Here is a 20,022-nt window from a genome sequence, read left to right as displayed (position 1 = left end):
CTGTGGGGCCAGAGGAGCCCCTGCATCCCTCAGGACCCCCAGCATCCCCAGATACTGCGGTCAGGCATCGGTCACTGGGTGCCACCACCTTCGGGACCATAAACTAATTTAAAATAAAGGCAAAAAGCCGAATGATTTGCCTTCCACAGTTTCGAAACGCTAAAGCCTCACTCCCCACACCCGGCTTGCGGCACCGGTCCCACTTCTTGCAAAACAAAGAAATCTGTTTAGGCTCCAGGAAATCCCACGTGTTACCGTAACTAATTCAAGCCCAACTGCATTTGTGGTATTGTCAGGTCTTTAGGACGATCCCGTGCCGTTCCCAATGTAGGGAAAACCGTGCGCTTAATTATCTTCTTTAATAATTCCATGGTATGTGATTTATTAAACAGCCTCCTTATTTGTAAACAAAATCAGAGCCACAAATGTGCGAAGATAGTCGCACTTCCTGGCTAAATAAGAGGCAGACAAAGAGCCCTAATGATGCACCAAAAACGCTAACCAAAAATGTACTCTTTAAAAAGATCACCAATTTAATGCTTTTTGTATTTCATTTATCAGCCATGTAGTCATCATTCCCCTCCCTACCACCATCTGTACACACTTTCCCAATAGACCATCACAGCTGTCCCGTTTCTCACACAAACAGTACCTTTTATATGCTTCCCAACTGTTTTTAATAACTGTTCTGTGCACAGCACTGTACTTCCTTTGTTTTCTTTTTTTTTTTCCTTCTTTTTTTTTTTTTAAATATGAAAAAGAGATATAATCCAAACAAACTGGTCATCCCAGCAATCGGTATAGGAAGGCAATAAAAATGTTAAAGGCATCCATGGCCACTGACCCGTCCTCGAGCCACACCAGCGGCCCCGGACCAGAGCTGGAAAGTTCCCTGGAGAAGTTGCTAAGGTAGATGAAGCTTGTTCAAAAAAAAAAAAACAACTACGTACACGAGCAAGGCCGTCTGAGAAACCCTTCATCCCTTTTAATGAGGGAATATTATTAATATTAGACACTGCTTGTGCAACCAGAGAAAGTTTTCTGAGGCTTTCAAAGCACATTCACCAACTCAAAGATATTGCTGCCCCGTATTTCAGAACGCGCAGACAGAAACATCCCATTTTTGTATCAAACTCTGACTCATTTCGCTCTTTCCAAACATCCTGCGTGTCCTGACATTGCATCGCCGCCACTCGTGCCTCCCTACGCCCACCCCTGCTGCTGGGACCCCGAGCCGGGCTGGACCACTGGCCCGCAGCGGGGATGAAGGCACCGAGCAGCCGAGGATAACTCAGCCCCAAAGCTGCTTACAAAGGGCAACATCAGGGAGAGATCTAGCCGGGAATGGGGAGAAAAACAGGACTTTCTCAGCAACCCACATCATGGAAAACCTGCCCTACCAACAGGTCATTCAGGAATGAAAACTCTATATACTTATTTTTCCCAGGACAATGCCTACAGCATCCTTCAGCACGCCAGGACAGGACGGCGACCCTGCCTTGTCCCACCCTTGTCCCACAGGCGGATGGCTTCACATCTGCTCACTGCTGAGATGCAGTTCACTTTTATAAAAAAGAGTTCATTACTAAAGTTTGTGTGTGTGGAAAACAACCGGTCCACTCCCAGTTCCCCTTATGATTTTGACCCTCAGTTTTTGATCAGAAAAAGAAGCAACGTCCACGTTTAAAGTTAGCGTTGAGCATATTATTTTGCTTATGTACCATGCTTGTGTATCCATATTACAAAGACCAGACACCTTGAAGATGCACTTTTGAGACACAAGTGTGCATCCCTGAACATCACTGAGCTCCCTGGCTGGGAGTTTATAACTGCATCTGCCTAGGAAGAACCTAAAACCTAAACCAGAGCTGATGAAGCTGATGTCCTTCTCTACAGGAAAAAAAAAAAAAAAAAAAAAAAAAAAAACACAAAAAATTTTGTGTCATGACCACAAAAATCCCACTTCTCAGCTGACTGCCCTGTGTTTTTCCCAATTTTTCCAGCAATACACAACCTACGCTCGCAAGGGTTCGGCCGCTGTCGAGGCTGATCCTCCCACAGCCAGACAAGCCCTTCGCCAAGCTTTCAAAGCAAATGATGCCGGATTGACTTTCTAGATGAGCGACAACTACTTTTTACTTTTTAAACACAGAAACAAATGTAAATAGGTTTGTTGGCTATTTTTAATGAAGTCCTCATCGCGTCAGGAAAAGTCCTCGTCGCCACACAATGAAACCATTGCAGTGTCTATCCTCCCTAAAAGGGATCCCAACAATAGCTGGGCTTTAGAAAAGCATCCCGATACAAAGAATTCATTCTTCTGATTTACTTGAAACTACATTGCCTTAAAAGAAGAAAAAAAAAAAAAAAAAGAAAAAAAAAAGAAAAAAAAAAGAAAAAAAAAAGAAAAAAAAAGAAAAAAAAAAAAAGAACTGCATTGAATTTAAATTTTACCATAAGTTTCTATCATCATTCAGGGATTTGGCCATTTTCTTCCATATCAAATTAAAACTGTGCTGGGTAAAGAGATCACACAAAATTTCTAGCAAATCTCTTTAGGATGAAATCTTATTGACAATGTATTTCTGCATTAAAATCTCCACTAAGTGTTCATCTTGACAATAATCGTAGTAACTATCTAACTTGTCTTTTGATACCTTTACAGGGGTTCATCCCTGTTCCTTCAGTGCATTACAAGGTATTTTGTAATACACGGATTGGCCTTAAACACAGAAACAGTAATTTAACCAGACGCGATGCTTATTACAAAGCTCAGGCAGCTCATTATCTGTACCTCACACACAAGACTAAATCCACAGACGCAGAAAAATATAACGCAAACGAGGCCATCCCAACACTTTGCCTTTAGTTTTTCGTCCCGTCTTTCTCCTGAAGCCTTCAGCAGGCTGTTCACAGCCCCTGTGCTCGCCCGGCAAACCTTCCCCTTGCCGAGCGCTCTGGTTTAGGACCAGCCTAAGAAGGTTCTACAGAGACACCCCCCTATGGAATATTTCTCTTGAGTTTGCATTTTGGACCTAGCGATGACCCCCACAGCCCCACGGTGGGTTTCCCGGGCTGAGGAACACCCCTGCTCTCCTATCAGGTGTTATTTAACGTGGGACGGCAGCGGCTGGGATGAGAAGGGAGATGTGCGGCACAGAGGAGGGTGTAGAGCAGGTTTAGGTGCTGATGCTATGAGCATGTTATTAATATGATAAATGGATGAAACCAAGAAGTAGGAAAAACACCAGTAACACTTCTGTGGCCGGGGCAAAGCACCACGGTGGCAGGTCTGGAGGATTTGCTGTCACCTGAAGCTTTCATGGGCAATGCCACATTAGTTTTATGTCCCATGGAAGGTGTGCTCCATCCCCCCACACACAACTAGCCATGCCCAGAGCCTACGTATCACTGGTCAGGGTCTCAGGCAGCAAAATTCACCAGTGCCATCATCCAGGTCCCCACGGCACCAGCAAGAGCTGGGGATGGACGTGATCTCCTATGGGGTGTGTGCACCAGGTGAGTGAGATGGGCAGGAGAAATCCACCAACTGGTAGCACCGAGGGCTTCCCGCTGCATCCCATAGGCGTCCTGATGGAGGAGACCTTACTGATACACCCTTCTGTGATGTTTATAAACGATCTTTTTACATCATTGAAAAACCCATAGCACTAGTGAGTTTCATCTCATTGACCAAAGGCCCACCAGGTACGACGCTCACATGGACCTCTCCAGCACAACCAGCTCACCTGGCCCAATAACCCGGCCTTGGACACCCACCAACCCCATGATAATTTCGTGCTTCACCACAGATATATCTCACCCCAAAACATGAACATGCTGAAACATCCAATCATGTTCTGGCACGCATGCAGCAAAAAAAAAAAAAGCCCATGGCAACAAAGACGACAGCTTGCCAATGGCAGCTGCTGCACGCACACACAAAATTAAACTATATTCTTCTGAAAAGGGATATTATTATGGCATTTGTTTCCCCTCACCCATCGCCCTCACCCATTCCCTCACAAAATATAGGGGAAATATCAAAACACATCAAACATTAGGAGAGATGGGCAAAGAAAGAGCGAGAGGCGCTGCCCCGAGGAGGGACGGGATGGAGAACGCGGGGTTTAACAGGAAACCCAACTGGGTGGATAGGGGATGGATGCACGGAGCCGCCGTGGAATACCGGCTCACCTACGGCACATGCAAGTAAAATATCCAGCCTTTCTATTGCGGGAGGCCCGCGGATGCTGAATTGCACCAAGTTTGGTCAAGCCGGCCCTTGGCTACAACACAAATCTGCAAACACACACTTTTATACCGTGATGATGCCCATTTCTGCTTCCTCTCCCCAATGATGCCCATTTTTGCTTCCTCTCCCCAATGATGCCCATTTTTGCTTCCTCTCCCCGGTGTGGACCTGCCTGATGCCTCCCGTGCTGCTATGCAGTGCACGAGACGATAGCCGTCTCCTCACTTGTGAAGATAAATGTCATATCGGACCCCTGACATCATGTATTCTCCAAGTAATTATTTTTGATATCATAAGAGTTGTACAGGGTGCACAATAAAATTAAAAAGTAGAAAGCAAGGTTAATAAGATTATCGTGTTGGTATAATAGGTAATGCATTTTGCAGTATATCCTTAAATCTGCCCTCTCAAAACATAATTAAATAACTGTGATTTATATTTTAAAGGAACGCAGACATGCAGTGTATCCTCCTACCCACATATGCTAATTGCTTTCAGGCCCTAAAAATCACACAGTTGTTTGCAGCTTTTTAATCCTCATGTGTAAATAACCCGACTCGGGTCCAAGTTATGAACAATAAAGTCCAGGAAACTTTCAGAATAGCCTGTCATTAAACCCGTCTTGATTTTTATCTCGCTAATCTAATGGCACTGATGTGTACCGAAGCCTGCGGGAAAGGAGGAACGACTCCCTGGGGCCCTTCGCACCGGCCCGAGAGCCAACGTTGCCAGCTTGCCCGGACACCGGGATGGCACTCGGACCAGGAGGGTGGACATCAAGGACCTGGTGAAGGGACCGTGACCCCCTTGGGAGGAACCTATGGATGGATAAGCTCAGGATAACCCCTCCTGGGTCTCGCTGGGGGGGTCTGCAGGCACCGTGGCGGTGCAGGGACCCTGGGCACCATACGCCTACACGTATACCGCCTTGGCTGTAGGCAACGCTCCACTGCGCCGCTCTCCATTTTGGACTCGCACGTGAGAGCCTGGCACACAAAATGGAGGCCCCTGTGAATTCTACAGACAGCGGCTGCAAACCCAGCCCCGAATCCACCCGCTCCGCGGCGGCCACGTCCTCCTCCTACGTGCCGATGCCACACACAGCCATGCCAGCTAGAAACACCTCTGAAAAATATATATAAATACATCTCTTCAAACTGAATTACGCTGTGACGAGGGGATCGGCTGGGGCGCTGCCCTCGCAATTGGGCAAAAAATATTGCAACTCCCCCCCCCCCCCAAAGAACTTGCTGGGATAACGCTGCCCCACACATCACGGGGACCATGACCCATCCGCTGATCCCAGCTGGCCTTTCTGGTGGCTACCATAATGCAGGTGATAATAAACAATAACCAAAAAAATGAAATGAACGGAGGGAGTCACGTGAACGGAAAAACCAAAGCGAGTAAAATGAATTTTAGTTCGCCGACAACTCTTATCTACCGAGAGCCCTCACTGCCGTAAGGAAACCTTCAGGGTCGGCTGCTGTTGGGAGGCTAAAATAATTTGCCCGGAATTTACAGCCTGTAATTTAATCAGCAGCTCCAGCCCTTGCCTGCGCAGAAGGAAGCGGGGCCAGAGACGGACCTGCAGCTCCCAGCGAGGATGCCCCAAAAGCCACCCCACCGGGGACAGTCCCCCAGCCCTGGAGGCTCCAGCTTTGGGACGTATATGGCAAATTGCAGGCTTTTGGGGAGGGGCTGAGGGTTTAGGGAGCAGCGCCTGGGGTCTGTTTGCTGGTTGCGAAAGCCTCAGCCGGTGCCTGAACCCGAAGCATGGAGGGGAGGAGGAGGAGCTGCAAAGAAGCTCAAGGCATGGAAAGCGAGGGATGCCCTTTCCTTTACATCCGAATGGGGAGAAAATACATAATTGTAATAATAAATAACGGGTTTTATGAACAATTAGGATTCCACTGTCTCTTTGAAGGGTTTGAAAAGCTGACACGATGTTTTGGGTTCTCCAGATTCAGCTTTGAGGCCTCAACCAAGAGAAACATTCAGCCCCGCTGTGTACAGCAGTGACCACAACAAAGATTGTGGTTTCTCCCACACTCGCCTTAAATAGATCTAAATTAATGCTATTCATCATTGGGTGGAAAAGAAAGGAAATATAAAAGTGCAGTCGCTTGTAGACAAGCCAGCAGCGTTGGGCAACTTTCTTGCCATTCAAAGGCTTCTCCCGCTTCTGTACCTCGAAGCCCGAATGGGGCAGGGAGGTATGGAAATAACGCGCCCTTATACCGGCCGAACCCATCACCTGGAAAACATCCTGGGCATACGAAATACGCCTTTATCCCCGTGTTTATTTGTTGTTGCCGTTGTTGTTGTTGGAGAAAGGGGAAAGCTAAACCACATGACTGAACTCCTGCCAGGGGTTCGTGATAGAGCAGACCGTCCCGAGTGCCGCACCAGTTAGTATCTGAATTATCACGGATACTCACCGGCTCAGTTACAACCGCACGGGGAGAACAGTTGTCCCACCTAAATCCTGCTTTCTGTCAGCTACTGCCCTGCCCACGGCCGCGGGAAGCGGCCGGTCCCGCTCCCCGGAGCGGAGAGCATCGGTAGATGGAGATATCTTTCCGTGCCACCCGGGGCGTGCAGATGGCCACCTCCCGTGCGTGCCCGCGATAGGTGGGTGCGGGATGTTTTGGGGTGCCGAGGAGCTGTAGTTGCCCTCTCCCCACCTCTCCCGACCGAGATACAGACCCAGGCTCCCACCACCGACTCTTTAAGGGCACTTTTTACAAGGCTAAAGCAATGCAAGACCGGCCTTCTCCTGGTATTGCTCGAGGGCAGAAATACCGCGAGATGTCTTCACTTCGCTTTTTTTCTTTAAAACTATAGATGTCTTGTTGTGGCAAAAATTAATAGAGGAAAAAAAGTATCCTACGAGCCCCAAGCATTAAAATCTCAGCTGAACATTGAACCGTTCAGGTTCCCCTGGGTGTGTGCAGGGAGCCCTGTATAGGTAAAGCGTGTGAAATAGTAAAGAGTATTTTTTTGGTAAGAGTAAATGTAATCTGTCTGTAGAACTACGTAGGGACTATTAACATCGCAAGCAAAACTTTTAAGGACCATTTTGGACATACGCTATAACAGCCACGGGCTGGAAGGAGGTTTTCAAAAGCCTTACTTAGGCAGGGAATGTCACGGATGCTTTAAAAGCCTTCAGATACGTGTAAAAATGACATATATATTACATATTATGTCCACAGAACAAACACCATTTGAAATGTGCCCCTTTTTAACTGCTATTATGAGCTGTCTAAAGAGCATTTTGGTTGAAACTTGGGAGGAAAGGAGAAGAAGAAGAAGGGAAAAAAAAAAAAAAAAAAAAGCCCACTGATCTTACACCTGCTCTTTAGCAGTGGGAAGTGGGTTCTCAATCTGTTAACATGACCATCTGGCCAATCTGCATATCACGGCTATCTGGATTACTGTACGATGGAATGACAATAACGTAGCCAAAACAAAAGTAAAATGCATCAAAAACTAACAGTAGCGCAGCCCTTTTGATTTCAAATTAAATAATAAATGCGGTATCACAGCAAAGCGAGAAAGTCGGCTAAATAATTAAAAATAAGCCTTCGCTACGGCATAATTAAGTAAACAATATGGTGTGTGTGTTCCTATAGGAGCTGGCAATAGTCTCCACCGTTGAATAGCTCCACTTTTGCGAGGCAGCTCTCAGGAGTTCGAGACGCTGCGACAGCTCTTTCGGTGATGTACGGCATCGTCAGGACACCCCTCGCATCCCTGCAACGTGCCCAACCGGCTGCGGCTATTAACGGGATTAATGCAGCAACAATCAATACCAATCGTGCTAAAAGATTACGGCGCAAAGCCTCATGTACCTTCCGGACTCCCCGCTACCTCCGCGGGTATTTTGGCTACCTGCAGCCCGTTTTCTGCACTAACCAATCTTTGGGTTATTCCCGCCGATGCCTCTTTGCGGTGGTCCAAGTAGAAATATTTTTAAATCCGCCTGTGGGGACGTAAAATGGGTCTGCTTAAAGTTCAAGGTCGTCTGCTATATGCTATTGCCCAGGCAATTACCCACAGAGCATATTTAGACGCTAAGTAAATTTTCACAGTCGCAGAAATAAGGCTGACTTCTTGCCTCTCCGCTGGCTTCTACTCCGAACGCGAAAAGAAAAACGAGCTCACGTAAATAAAAACCCCAACCCCAGATTTTTTTTTCCGCAAATTTGGGATTTTTCAATGTCCTTCTGAAAGATTAAAAGATTTTCTCTGCCACAAATACCTCGCTAGCTTAATTCTCGCCCGAAGCGCGTAATGATGGCCGTCCAAAAAAAATAAATTGGGCATTGCAGCATCGCCTCCTGGCCTGCCATCCAGCTTCGTCCACGGGAGAAGTCTCTAAAAACTGTGACCTCTCACAAAATTTAACTACTTCCATTGCAAATCTATTCTCCAATCTGATCACATTAGCAGAAGGAACTCCAAAGCAGTAAAAAACTCCAGAAAGTTCTCGGTTGAGTGCCTACTAATGAACAAAGGTTAACTTTATCTAAAAGGTCAAATGCCTGGTGGCTAAGGTTGTGACCTTAACAACTTAAATTGTGACCTTGCCACGTGCCTAGTATATTGTAGATTCTGATACAGATCATCTGGTAAAGGACCGGTCATAAATTAGCTTTACTGTTCGACTCCCACAAAGAAAACGGTTTGCCACAATGGTTTCCAACTTGTCATTTGATACAAGCGCAGAATAAGTGAAAACTAAAAAGCGAACCCAAGTTCAGGGTATGAAAATGCCGCCTGCTTTTAGTTAAGCAGATTAGAAACTACAAACTGAGAGCAATACTCTAGATTTCAATACATTTTTTGGTCAACCTCTAATTCACAAAACACCGATCTTACTTTCCCTTTCTTTTTTTTTCTTTTTTTTTTTTTAAAACAAAAATGACATGTAGTTTGCCCATTTGCATATTTTTGTTTCCTCTTTCTAGCCAGTTCTTAAAGAGAATAATTGATTTCAGTAGCTTTGTAAGAAGCACTATTTAAATCTGTGCACATGTGTTCCCTTACAGATGATAGTGCCTACTGAAGAAAAAGCGTGGATTCAAAGCAGTAATTATTGTACATGTTTAGAAGGAAAGGGACATCTCGCTGCCGAAGTCATCTTGAATAAGGGCATCTTGGAAGAGAATAATCCCCCCCCAAAAAAGAAGACGAAGAGTGGGAAAAAAAGCCCAAGAAAAAGAGAAGCGAGCACTATGGGTGAAAAGGTCACAATGGTTTTGGCACGTATCTTCAAGCACGTTTCGGAGTCTGTGCCTCCTGCCAATACTGGCAACTTCTCAAAACTTTTAAGGAGGTAAAAACATTGTTTAGTGTTTACAAATCTTCTGTACTATAGCAGATGCTTGTCAAATCCGCTATATGTAAGTTGACCAGCCTACCTAATATTTGCGCTGGCGACTTCCTCCTGATAAATAAGCAGTCCATACATTTGGGGAGCGAGGTCTGATGGAGTTTGAGACAAAGGACCCTTAATATTTCTTTCTTTTTCTTTTTTTTTTTTTTTCTTTTCCCCCCCCTTTTGTGATTTTCCTGTTGCGCACCCGGCACAAGCTGCCATTACTGCGGGTCTGCGGGAACCAATGGCTGTCAACTTGGCCAATGTTCAGGTGTAACAAAGACTGCTGGGATACATCGGAGGGGGGGAAAAAAAAGGGAAAAAAGGGGAAAAAAAAAAAAAAAAAAAAGGTAGCCTATAGGCGATGCTTTCGGTACACCTCTGCGAGGCGATATAGATGGTGACCACACTGCGCTACCTCCTAAAAATCATTTTGTCCCCCCTCCCCGGTGAGGTTTAGCAGGGAATACGCCAGCACAGGCTACTGCATTAAGAGCACAATGCGATGCGTGCAATCAGCAAACAACGGCCAAAAACGCGATGCGGTGCGGTCTGCACCGGCGCGTTACTGCTTACACAAAACCCCAAATCTAACCCCCCCCAACAGAAAAAAAAAAAAAAAAAACAAAACCAAACCAAAACAAAAAAACAACCAACCCAGGAGCCTAAGCCTCGCGCTAACTTTCCGCAGCGAACATCTAGTCCGACGAACAATTAGCGCGATCGCTGCCTGTTGAGGATGAAGGCAGAAATAAATAAGAGTTCGCTATCAAGGCTACTGTTTGCCAACAGCGTGCTGATAAGATGGTGTATCCCTAATCACAATATTGAACTTTTATAATGTCTATCGCCCGACCGTTCTAGCAGGGAGAGGATCCCTTTGAGCTCCCCGGAGTTCTTGCAACCCTGGGTTTGGTCCTTTTCTCCCCGTCCCGCATTTTTGTGACCCTACAGGGACGTTAAGCCAAGACCGTTGGTTTCTATTAAACAACTTTCGCACACCGCAAAGGCTGCTTTTCATTTGGGAAACACAATACGGACCAGTATTTACTGGCACCGCGCTATATATATATATATATATCTAAATAATAAAAACCTGCGTGCCGTGTAGCACTGCACAGCGATTTTCAGCCGTGGATACCAAAGCTCTTAAAGCCCGTTACCCCGCTCCGATGTGCGGAGGAGGAAACTGAGGCAGACAAAAAGGACGCGAGTCCCCAGTCTCCTCGGGGCCGGTGATGGAAGGGAAGGGGACCCACAACCTGCCTTCAGTTAGCCATTAATCGATAACCCTTCCTTCACCGTGCCCCATAACACATCGCAGGGTAAATAAGTAATTTTCCACAATATTTGCCTACCTCACCTTCGCCATAAACGTGCAATACGATTTCCCAGATCGCACCGAAGTGCAAAGTGAATTTCGCGGCTTATCTGTAGGAAATACCGCCAGGGTACTCAAAAGTTATTTCCGGACGACTGGGATTGTACCCGTTAAAAAAAGAAAAAAAAAAAAAAAAAAAATCACAGCGGCGACACCGCCTACCGCAGCCACCGCTGCCGGGACTCGGCGCAGAAAAACTTTGGGGAAGCCAAAACTTTCTGCAAAACCTTCCGAAAGAAGGCGGCATCGGAAACGTAGGCTCCCGGTGCTCTAACGTGCTCGGTTTTCTTACCGATACATATATAGATATAGAAATGTTTTCTACCGCTATGATTCCTCTCCCCTCCGCTCCTCTTTTTTTTTTTCTCCAGCCTGTCCAACTTGCAAGGCAGGCTGAAAACCGGGGGGGACCTACGCACACCGAGCACGAAAACCGGGGCCTAGCGCTTCACACGCGCACATTTTTCCGCGATATAATCACTGGGGAGAACTACAATAGCGTATTATTTTATCCAGTCAACCTACTCCACATCCTCTGAGCACACCGAGTCCGCTCCCCGGGGCAGGGTGTGCTTTTGCGCTGAAGTCAGAGATCCCGGGGTTTTCATTTTTCATCACATGCAAAAACACCTCAGCTTTCCCCCCCCCCCCCACCCATCCCCAGCTCCCTCCATAAGCACAATATTAACAAACCAGGAGTTTGTTTCAAGACCCGCTCTGGGTGTATAGATTGTGATATTTCGCGGGAGGGGTTAAACACCTCCCTTTTCCCCCCAGGACCACACGGGGGTTTGTTTCGTGGTCGCTCACACCTGATGGTTAGTTTTTGCTATCGAGGGACCATCTTCCCTTTTCCCTCCGAGCCCAATCCTGCGGGATTTACGCTCCCCGTCCCATCCCTGTGGGCTGAGGATACCTGGTACTCCTGACCCACAGGCCTCGGGCCTTCCCAGACCACTTTGTGCAGAACATATACAACTTTATTGTTATTTCGTTTTTTGTTGTTTTGTTTTTTTTTTTTTAAATTAAAATCTATCTACTTCCCCCCAAAATCAGGATAAAGGAAGCCACGTCCGGCTGCGATCCCTCCTAGGACAACATTTAGGATAACACCTGTAAAGGATGCCCGAAACCCCAGGATAAACGAGAACCTTAAAAAACCCCACAATAACACCAAAAAAAAAAAAAAAAAAAAAAAAGGGGGAGGAGGAGGGGAAGTTTTAGCCCTCCCCTCACCACCCCGGGAGGGCGATAGCCGGCGTCCCCCCCCACTCCCTCCCCGCTCATGCAGCCCCCGCCGCCGGGGCACGGCACCCGGCCTGGAGATAAACCGAAAAAAATAAAAGTTGGAGAAGGTGGTAGAGAAAGGCACTTACCTGCTGCGTGCACAAAGTATGCCAAATATAAATCGAGTTCCTTAACAGAAACTCCTATATGGTGGGGCTGTACGCACAGCCCGGGGTTAGAGCACTGTGGGGACTTTACAAGGCGCTCGCCATCAGTACTTTCGAGCGGAATACCTTTAAATAAAATCACCATAACAAGGTCCAACCTCCAGACCTTATCTGCCTGGCGAAGGCAGTCAATTCTTCTCATCTTGCCCTTCTGGTCTGGATTGGAAAGAACGCAACACGGAGGCTTTTTTCCTGTGACTGTGAGAACAAAATCCTCCCGAAATTCAGGCCTGATATCTTTCCGGAGCTTTGCCAGAAGTCTGGATGCCCATTTTTGCTTTACCTCGGGTTTTTCACTTAGCAGTTCGTCCTTCACGGCTCTCTCTTCCTCTTTAGACATGCGTTTTTCATGTTTTTTGAAGTATTTTCTTTTTCGGGCTTGCAGGTTGAACCACGTGTACGCAAACGCTCGGACGTGAGGCAGAAGTGCTTCGATGAAGGGATGAAATTCATCCTGAAAAAGTTCACAGAGAAGGGTCGATGTCACCGAAACCATCAACAAAAAAAAAGCCTCCACAAACGGGGCTTTGGCGAGGCGCTACGGCTCGCCGGGACGGTGAGAACGAGGAGGGTCTTTATAGGGTTTTTTGGGGCTGCGGGACTGGGACATCTCACCGACAGACCCCGACCCCGGCCACCGCCGCGTCCCCGCTTCACCTCGCACCCACCCGAAACCTCCCCTCCCGCCCCCCAAAAAACAAGGTCCAACTTCAAACCAAGCACCCAGGAGCAGACAGTGCAACGATGGGGCCCTCTCCCCGAACTCCGAATCTCTTTTTTTTTTTGAGACAAAAAAAAAAACCCCAACAAACCCACAAACCAAAAAAAAAAGGGGGAGAACGAGTTAAAAAGCTAAAACCCCCTCCGCGAGTCCACTTGCGGAGCCCGTATCTCCCCGTGCTCTCTCCCTGACCCCGCTGCTTGCGGTGTAGCCAGCGTATGCCCGCCAATTTGGCAAATCCTAAACATTTGGATGCCAATCAATGTTTGTATGGGGAAGTCTAAAGTATAGTAAAACTTTCCCTAAGATATATTTGGAAATAGCAGCAGGCAGTATAGTAAAACGCCAACATAGCTGCACATACAAATACAATGAAGGGTGGTTTTCTGCCCGTTTCCTAAACGGCGACGGGCGCAGAAAGTAAGGCGGCCGATTTATCCCGCGTGCGCAACAATAACTAAGCTAAAATCCTAGAAAAAGCAAGTCTCACGCTTTTTTTTTTTTTTTTTTTTTAAAAAAAAGTTTTGTTTACATTTAGTCAAAAATAAAAAAATAAAGATCTGATATTCGGGCACAATAGGAGAAGCCGAACTCAGAGCCTTTCTAGAAAATAAAAAAGAAACAGGAAAAAAAAATCGAAAAATGCGGTAACAGAAAACCTTAGCACGACTTGTGCCAATATGCAAAGAATTATTAATTTTTTCCTTTACACGTTGTGTCGTATTTTCATATATTTACAAAAGAAATGCCCTACTCGGAAAGTTAGTTTGGCCATCCAGAGACACTGCTTGCTTTGTGTAAGGATGAGTTAAAGATCACCCCTCTTCCTTGGCACAAAAAGAACCACGATTAAAATTATGCTGACAATTTAAAAAAAAAAAAAAAAAAAAAAAAGCAAGAAAGCCCCCCGTTTTTGTTAATAAATAAATAAATAAAAATTATAGATATTCTCAAAAAGTACTACATAAATCAACCAGAGAGCTCAAAATGTATTATAACACGCTGGGACCACGCTTTTTGTTTTTCTCTGAATAAATGAATGACCGAAGTCCGGGGCTGCACATAAAACCGTATATAGCTTGTGGGGGCCTGATCCAGCACCGCGTGCTGGGGACGTCCCCGCTGCCAGGGGCCGAGTTCCTCCTTCTCTCAGGATTGGGCCCTCCAGGAGGGGAAAAAATAAAAGTAATTTGTGCAACGTTTTCCCCAGCGTGGTAAAAGCCACCCGCTGCCTGCCCTTGCGAGGCGACACTGGGGATTTTTCAGATTAACTAACTTTTTTTATTATTATTTATTTTTTTATTATTATCCCATGGAGTACCTTTCCTACCCAAATCATTTCAGGTCGTGCAAATATTGTTATTCAAAGAGACATCTTGCTTCCTTTCAGCACCTTATTTTAACTTGCACTTTCTTTTCAAAAATTAGGAAAAATTGAGAAATCAATAGTAGAAATATCTATCAGCAAAAACCTATCGTAACTCACGACCTTCTGCTGACTTCCCAAAAGCCTTCATTGCACTTATTCTGAGTGGCCCCTCAATTGTAAATACTGAAATCTATAGGTAATACCACAGCATTTATTTTTATTTTAAACACAGATTATGAAAAACTACCAAAACCAGCGCAATATATTTCATTATAGCACAGCAGAGCGGCAGTAATCACAAGTACTACGAATGATCATTAAAATATAAGCAGGTAAAATAAAATAAATCACTCCAGTGATTGGCACATTCCTCTTTTTTTTTTTTTTTTCACACCCCCCCCCCTCATCCTCTACTGGAAAAGATGATAGTTTCATATTTCAATAAAGTTAAAAAAAAAAACAAAAAAAGAAGAAAGGAAGATTGCTGCGAGTTTGCAGTCGGCAGATTCAAAAAGTGAGAGGAGGCACAATCCCAGCACATGGAGCTGCTCTCACCCACCAGAAACAGCTCTCGTGGAGGGAAGGGGAGGGGGGGAGAGGAGGGGGGAAAAAAAAAAACCCATCATAAAAATACAAAAACTACAGGTCCCTACAAGCTATTAAAAATAATAAAGCCTCCCTTCTGATCCCTCCCGGCCTTCCCCACTAAGGGAGAGTGGAGGGATAAAAAAAAAAAAAAAAAAAAAAAGGCCTTTTGTCAAGTGGAAGTTTATCTGCGAAGGTACACACGGCAGAGGCTCCACAGACCCACGATGAGCCAGGGCAGCGCTTCCAGCCTCCCTGGTTTCTCAACACGTCTTGGTACATCCTGAAATATTTTAACTTTTCTGCTTTAAGCAGCGCTTTGTCCTGCCTGATCTCATGTGCTCGGGACTTTTTTTTTTTTTTTTTTTTTTTTTTTTGGCTCGATGCTGGATACTGTCCAAGAGAGAGTCGCTTTAACCTGCGCTAAAGCTGATTTCTACGATGTGAACCTGAAAGGGGAGGCAAAAACAACACCCCTCCAAAAAAAAAACCCCAAAAAGCCAACCCCAACCTAAAAACCACTTGAAAAGACTTCAAGGGGGGGGGGGGGGGGGGGGGAAAGTAAAGAAAAAAAAAGAAAAAGGTGGTAGTTTTTGGTGGGAAGTCAGGGTCCATGGCTGAAGTAAATGAAAAGCCCCGCTGCTCGGCGCGCGAGGTGTGCACGTCCCTAATAGACTCCAATGTGTCTTTTCAAAATGGTGTAGCAGGAGAAAAAGGTTAATGACTCATAAACAGAGCAACTTTCAAACTGTCTTGGTAAACACCCCGCTCCGTTAAAAAAAAAAAAAAAAAAAAAATTAAAAAAAAAAAATCGCACCGCTTCAATCTCGGCGGCAAGGTATTAGCAAAGTCGAAGTGGAAATAAAAGCACTCAGGACTGATCAAACAAAATTGGGCTGGAAGCAGGGAGGGGAGGGAGGGGGGAGCAGTTTCTGCACAATACAATTATTTATTTGGGTGTTGTTATAGTCCCCTCCAAAATAAAAGAAAAAAAAAAAAAAAGTTTAGGAAACGTGTCAATGCAAGTGTGGTAACAGACGTGCAGACCTGTCTGCAACCTTGCTGCAAAATACCAAGATTTTAAGTAACTGGTGGAAAAGGAGATGATCTTTGCCTTTCCCCAAGTTAGCTTTTAAGGGAAACTTTCAAAGTATTTGATAAAGACGTTTGCTTCCCCCCCCCTCTTCGGCGTTTGATGGGTCACCTAAAAATAAAAGGCATCAGAAAGCTGGGAAAGGGCGAATAAAAAGTTGATGGGTTGGTTGTTTTGGTTTGGTTTGGTTTTTTTTCCTTCATTGCACTACTCTGCAAAGTTTGAGGATCCAGCTTTTCCGAGAGCAGCCTGTTTCTAAGCAGCACCTAAAATTTGGGCCGCACAATTCTGTATCGCACGGACCCAAATCCTCCTCTGCTCTTTAGAAAGGTGTAAAAAAAAAAAAAAAAAAAAAAAAAAAAGAAAGAAAAAGAAAAAGAAAAGAGGAAAAAAAAAAAAAAAACAACCCTACGACAAAAGAGCCCCAAAAACCCGGCCCAAAGGCGCCCGCAATAATGTAACACTGCAAAGGAGTCTTTGGAAACAATATATTTCTGCTGATCTTTTTGAAATTAAGCCAGCCACAGCGACCCTTGTTAATATTTTTTACAATCCATTTGCTTGTAAATCTATTAGGAGATGTGCATATGTTCCCCAACTATTTCCTAGCTCTTCAGCAGATATGTAAATGCAACGATGTTTAGATTTTTCCTGACAGATGATACAAAACGCTCGTGCCATTTCAGTCCCGGTGCTGGGATAAATACGCTCAGAACTAGGATTTCTGTTTGTTTTCCTTTTTTCTAACCCACTTGCAAAAGCTTCCCTTTAAACCTGAACCAAAACTTAAGACAAAAAAAAAAAAGAGGAAAAAAAAAAATAAATCTCGTCCCAAAACTTGTATCAATAAAAGCTCCTGAAAGGAAAAATAGGAAATTGCTTGCAATTGCTCCAGGCTCACCCCCCTTTTTCTACAGAAAATGACAGAATCACCTAATTGATCCTTCGGAGGGAAGAGTTTGTCAGGAGGCCTCTAATCCTCGTATTACTTTTCCAAACGTGCAACAAGAATGCGAGATTTGCACAACTGAGCACAAGCACAGCGCTTGCCTTTTTCTTTCTTTTCTTTTCTTTTTTTTTTTAAGTTAAAAAAAAAAAAAAAAAAAAAAAGGCCGGGGGTGGGGTGAGGGGGGTGTGTAGACATGACACTGGGACAGGGAGCAACCGGCCCATGGATTTATTTTCCCCTCTCCTTAATGTGGAACTGGGCCTACCAAACCCACCAAGCGACACGTGCGGATGCAGGGGGACGCGGTGCCGGCCCCGGCGAGGGGCGCGTTATCGCTGAGGCAGAACTGACAAAAACCAGGTTATTTCGCGGAGTTGGAATTCAAAAGGCACAAAGTTTGGCCAAGGCAGAGCGCGGAGTTGCATCCCCGCGTCCTTGGCAAACTCCCCCCCCCCCCCCCCCCACCTTTTCCTCCTGCCTTTAATCGAGTCGAGGGTTTTTAAGCCCCGGGGAGTTTCGTGCCCCCTCCGGCCTGGCTTCTCCTCGCCTGGCACCCACAAATTTGGGGGGAGGCTATGGAAGAGGAGGGGGGGGGACACACACACACACGACCAGGACAAGGGAAGGGGACAAAACTTTTGCAGCTCTTCAGGCTGCCTGGGAAGCTGCCTCCCCTCGCTCTGCATTTCCTCGCCTTTTTCTCGACGGAAAGAACCCGGCGAGGCTTTCTCACCGGGAGGGAAAAAAAAAATAAATAAAATTAAAAAATATTCAAATTAAATTAATAAGAATAATGTAGTCAAAATCTCCTGCAGGAGGAAATAATCTGGGGTTTGAGTCCACCACAAAGCATTTCCTCGTTAAACCATTATATCCTGCTAATTGAAGGTGTGTAATTTAGCGTCCTGCAGCAGCGCGTGGGGAAAGGAGGGGGGGTGGGGGGGGCTGGGGGAGCCGGGCGGCGCTCCGCGGCCGCGCAACTCAGGGGCACCGTGGGGCGACCCCCCCCCACGCACTTCCCGCCCCCGCGCAGCCCCGTCCCGCCGCAAGCGGCGGCGGGGAGGGAGGGGGGAGCGCAAAAGTTGCGCTGAGTCCCGCGGGGGGCCCGATCCACGGGCAGAAGGGTCGCGGGGGGGTACACACACGACACACACACGAGGGACAAGTTTGCGGGTGTCCCCTCTCCTCTCCCCCCGGGCGGGGCGGGCTGCGCGGGTGCGGAGGGCACACCGCGGCTGCACCGCGGGAGCGTACCCCAGGTGCGGGGAACGCTCCGTCTCCGCGTCCAGTGGAGGAAGGGGGGGGATGGAAATGCGGGAATGCTGCGGGGCCGATCCCACCCGCGTAACCCCCGAGTGGGGAGCCCGGGTGGGGGGGTGCGGGGGGTGCCTGGAAGAGGCGCAGCGGCTGCGGCGGGGCGCGGAGCGGAGCGGCGGTGCGGGCGGGCGGCGGCGGCATCGATCGCGGATGACCAAGCACGGCGGGGCCGTGCGGGGCGTCCCGCAGCACACGCACACACACCCCCCCCCCCCGACACCACCAGCCCCTTTATTAATTAATCCATTAATAAGTAGGCGCCATTAGCCATGTGCCGACACAAATGGCCGTGCGGGTTGAAGCGGGAGGGGGGGGGGGGGGGGGGAGAGGTAAGGAGAGGGGAGGGGGGGGGCATGCAAGCGAAAGGCAACAAAGTTAGTTTCGGCGAGCTGCGTTCGTGCCCCCTTCCCCGGCGCGCAGCGACACGCACCCCCCCGCGCAGCGCCGGCCCCTCCGCGCCCCGGCAGCCGCTTACCTGGGTGAGACAGAGCGGAGAATACATGACTGCTGCGGGGGGCTGCGGTTTGGAGGTGTGCGTGTGCGGGGAGAGAGGGAGAGAGAGAGAGAGAGAGAGAGAGAGAGAGAGGAGGGGGGGGGGTGGGGGGGGGGGGGGGAGAAAGGGAGAGAGAGGAGGGGAAAAAAAAAAAAAAAAAGAGAGAGAGAGAGGAGAGAGAGAGAGAGAGAGGAGAGGAGGGGGAGCCCCGAGCCTGCTTCTTGCTTTCACATTTCCAACTCTGCCAAACTGCAGCCAGCGCGGAGCCGCTCCATGAGCTGAACTTTAACCCCGCCTCGACTTTCCCGCACTACGCGCTCGGCATGCCTGCCCTGCGCGCCGTTAAAGGCATAGCGCACGCTTGCGCGCCGCCGCCGCACACCCCCCCCGTCCTTCTTCTTCTTCTTCTTCTTCTCCTCCTCCTCCTCCTCCTCCTCCTTCTTCTTCTTTTTCTTCTTCTTCTTCTTCTTCTTCTCCTCCTTCCCCCAGTTCCGCGCCCCTCCGCGCCGCTCTGCCTCCTCCGCGCCCGGCTCCGCTCCGCGCTCCGCGCCGCCCGCGGGGGCGGGGAGGGGCGGGGAGGGGGCTGCGGCTCCTCCGCCTTCCCTCCGCCCCGCCGCCCCGCAGCGCGGGCAGTGCGCGGAGAGGCGAGGGGAGCTGGGCTCAAAGTTTTCTTCTTTGGGTCTGGGTTTTTTTTGTGTGTGTGTGTGTGTGTTTGGTTTTTTTGTTATTTATTATATTTTTTTTAATTTTTCCCGACGGCTGCGGCTCTTGGGGGGGGGGGGGGGGGGAACGAGGAGGAGGAGGAGGAGGAGGAGGGAGGGGGGAGCGGCGCTGCGTTCACAACTTTCCCCATCGCCTTTGGCACTTGTCATTTTAAATCAAGCGCTTGATGGTCAGGGGTGCGTATTCCACTTTAAAAAAAAAAGAAAATAAAATAATAAAAATAATAAATTTAAAAAAAAAAAAACCCTGCGACGCATCCATTCATCGGCACGTCGCATTCCCCCCCCCCCCCTTAC

General features: G+C 47.5%; 1 protein-coding gene across 1 annotated transcript in view; it reads right to left on the bottom strand.

The window, feature by feature from the left end:
* Positions 1-19,511, bottom strand: part of NFIA (nuclear factor I A) — a 256,619-nt gene extending 237,108 nt beyond the window's left edge. The window contains exons 1-2 of the mRNA XM_074151822.1: positions 18,986-19,511; positions 12,399-12,930 (exon numbers count right to left, since the gene is read on the bottom strand). Coding sequence (XP_074007923.1) covers positions 12,399-12,930; positions 18,986-19,012 — 559 coding nt within the window. The 5' untranslated portion in view covers positions 19,013-19,511. The remainder of the gene's footprint in view (positions 1-12,398; positions 12,931-18,985) is intronic.
* Between the last annotated feature and the right edge of the window lie 511 nt (positions 19,512-20,022).

Source organism: Numenius arquata, chromosome 8 (assembly GCF_964106895.1).
Source record: "Numenius arquata chromosome 8, bNumArq3.hap1.1, whole genome shotgun sequence".
NCBI lineage: Eukaryota > Metazoa > Chordata > Aves > Charadriiformes > Scolopacidae > Numenius > Numenius arquata.
This window is presented reverse-complemented; position numbering and strand designations above follow the sequence as displayed.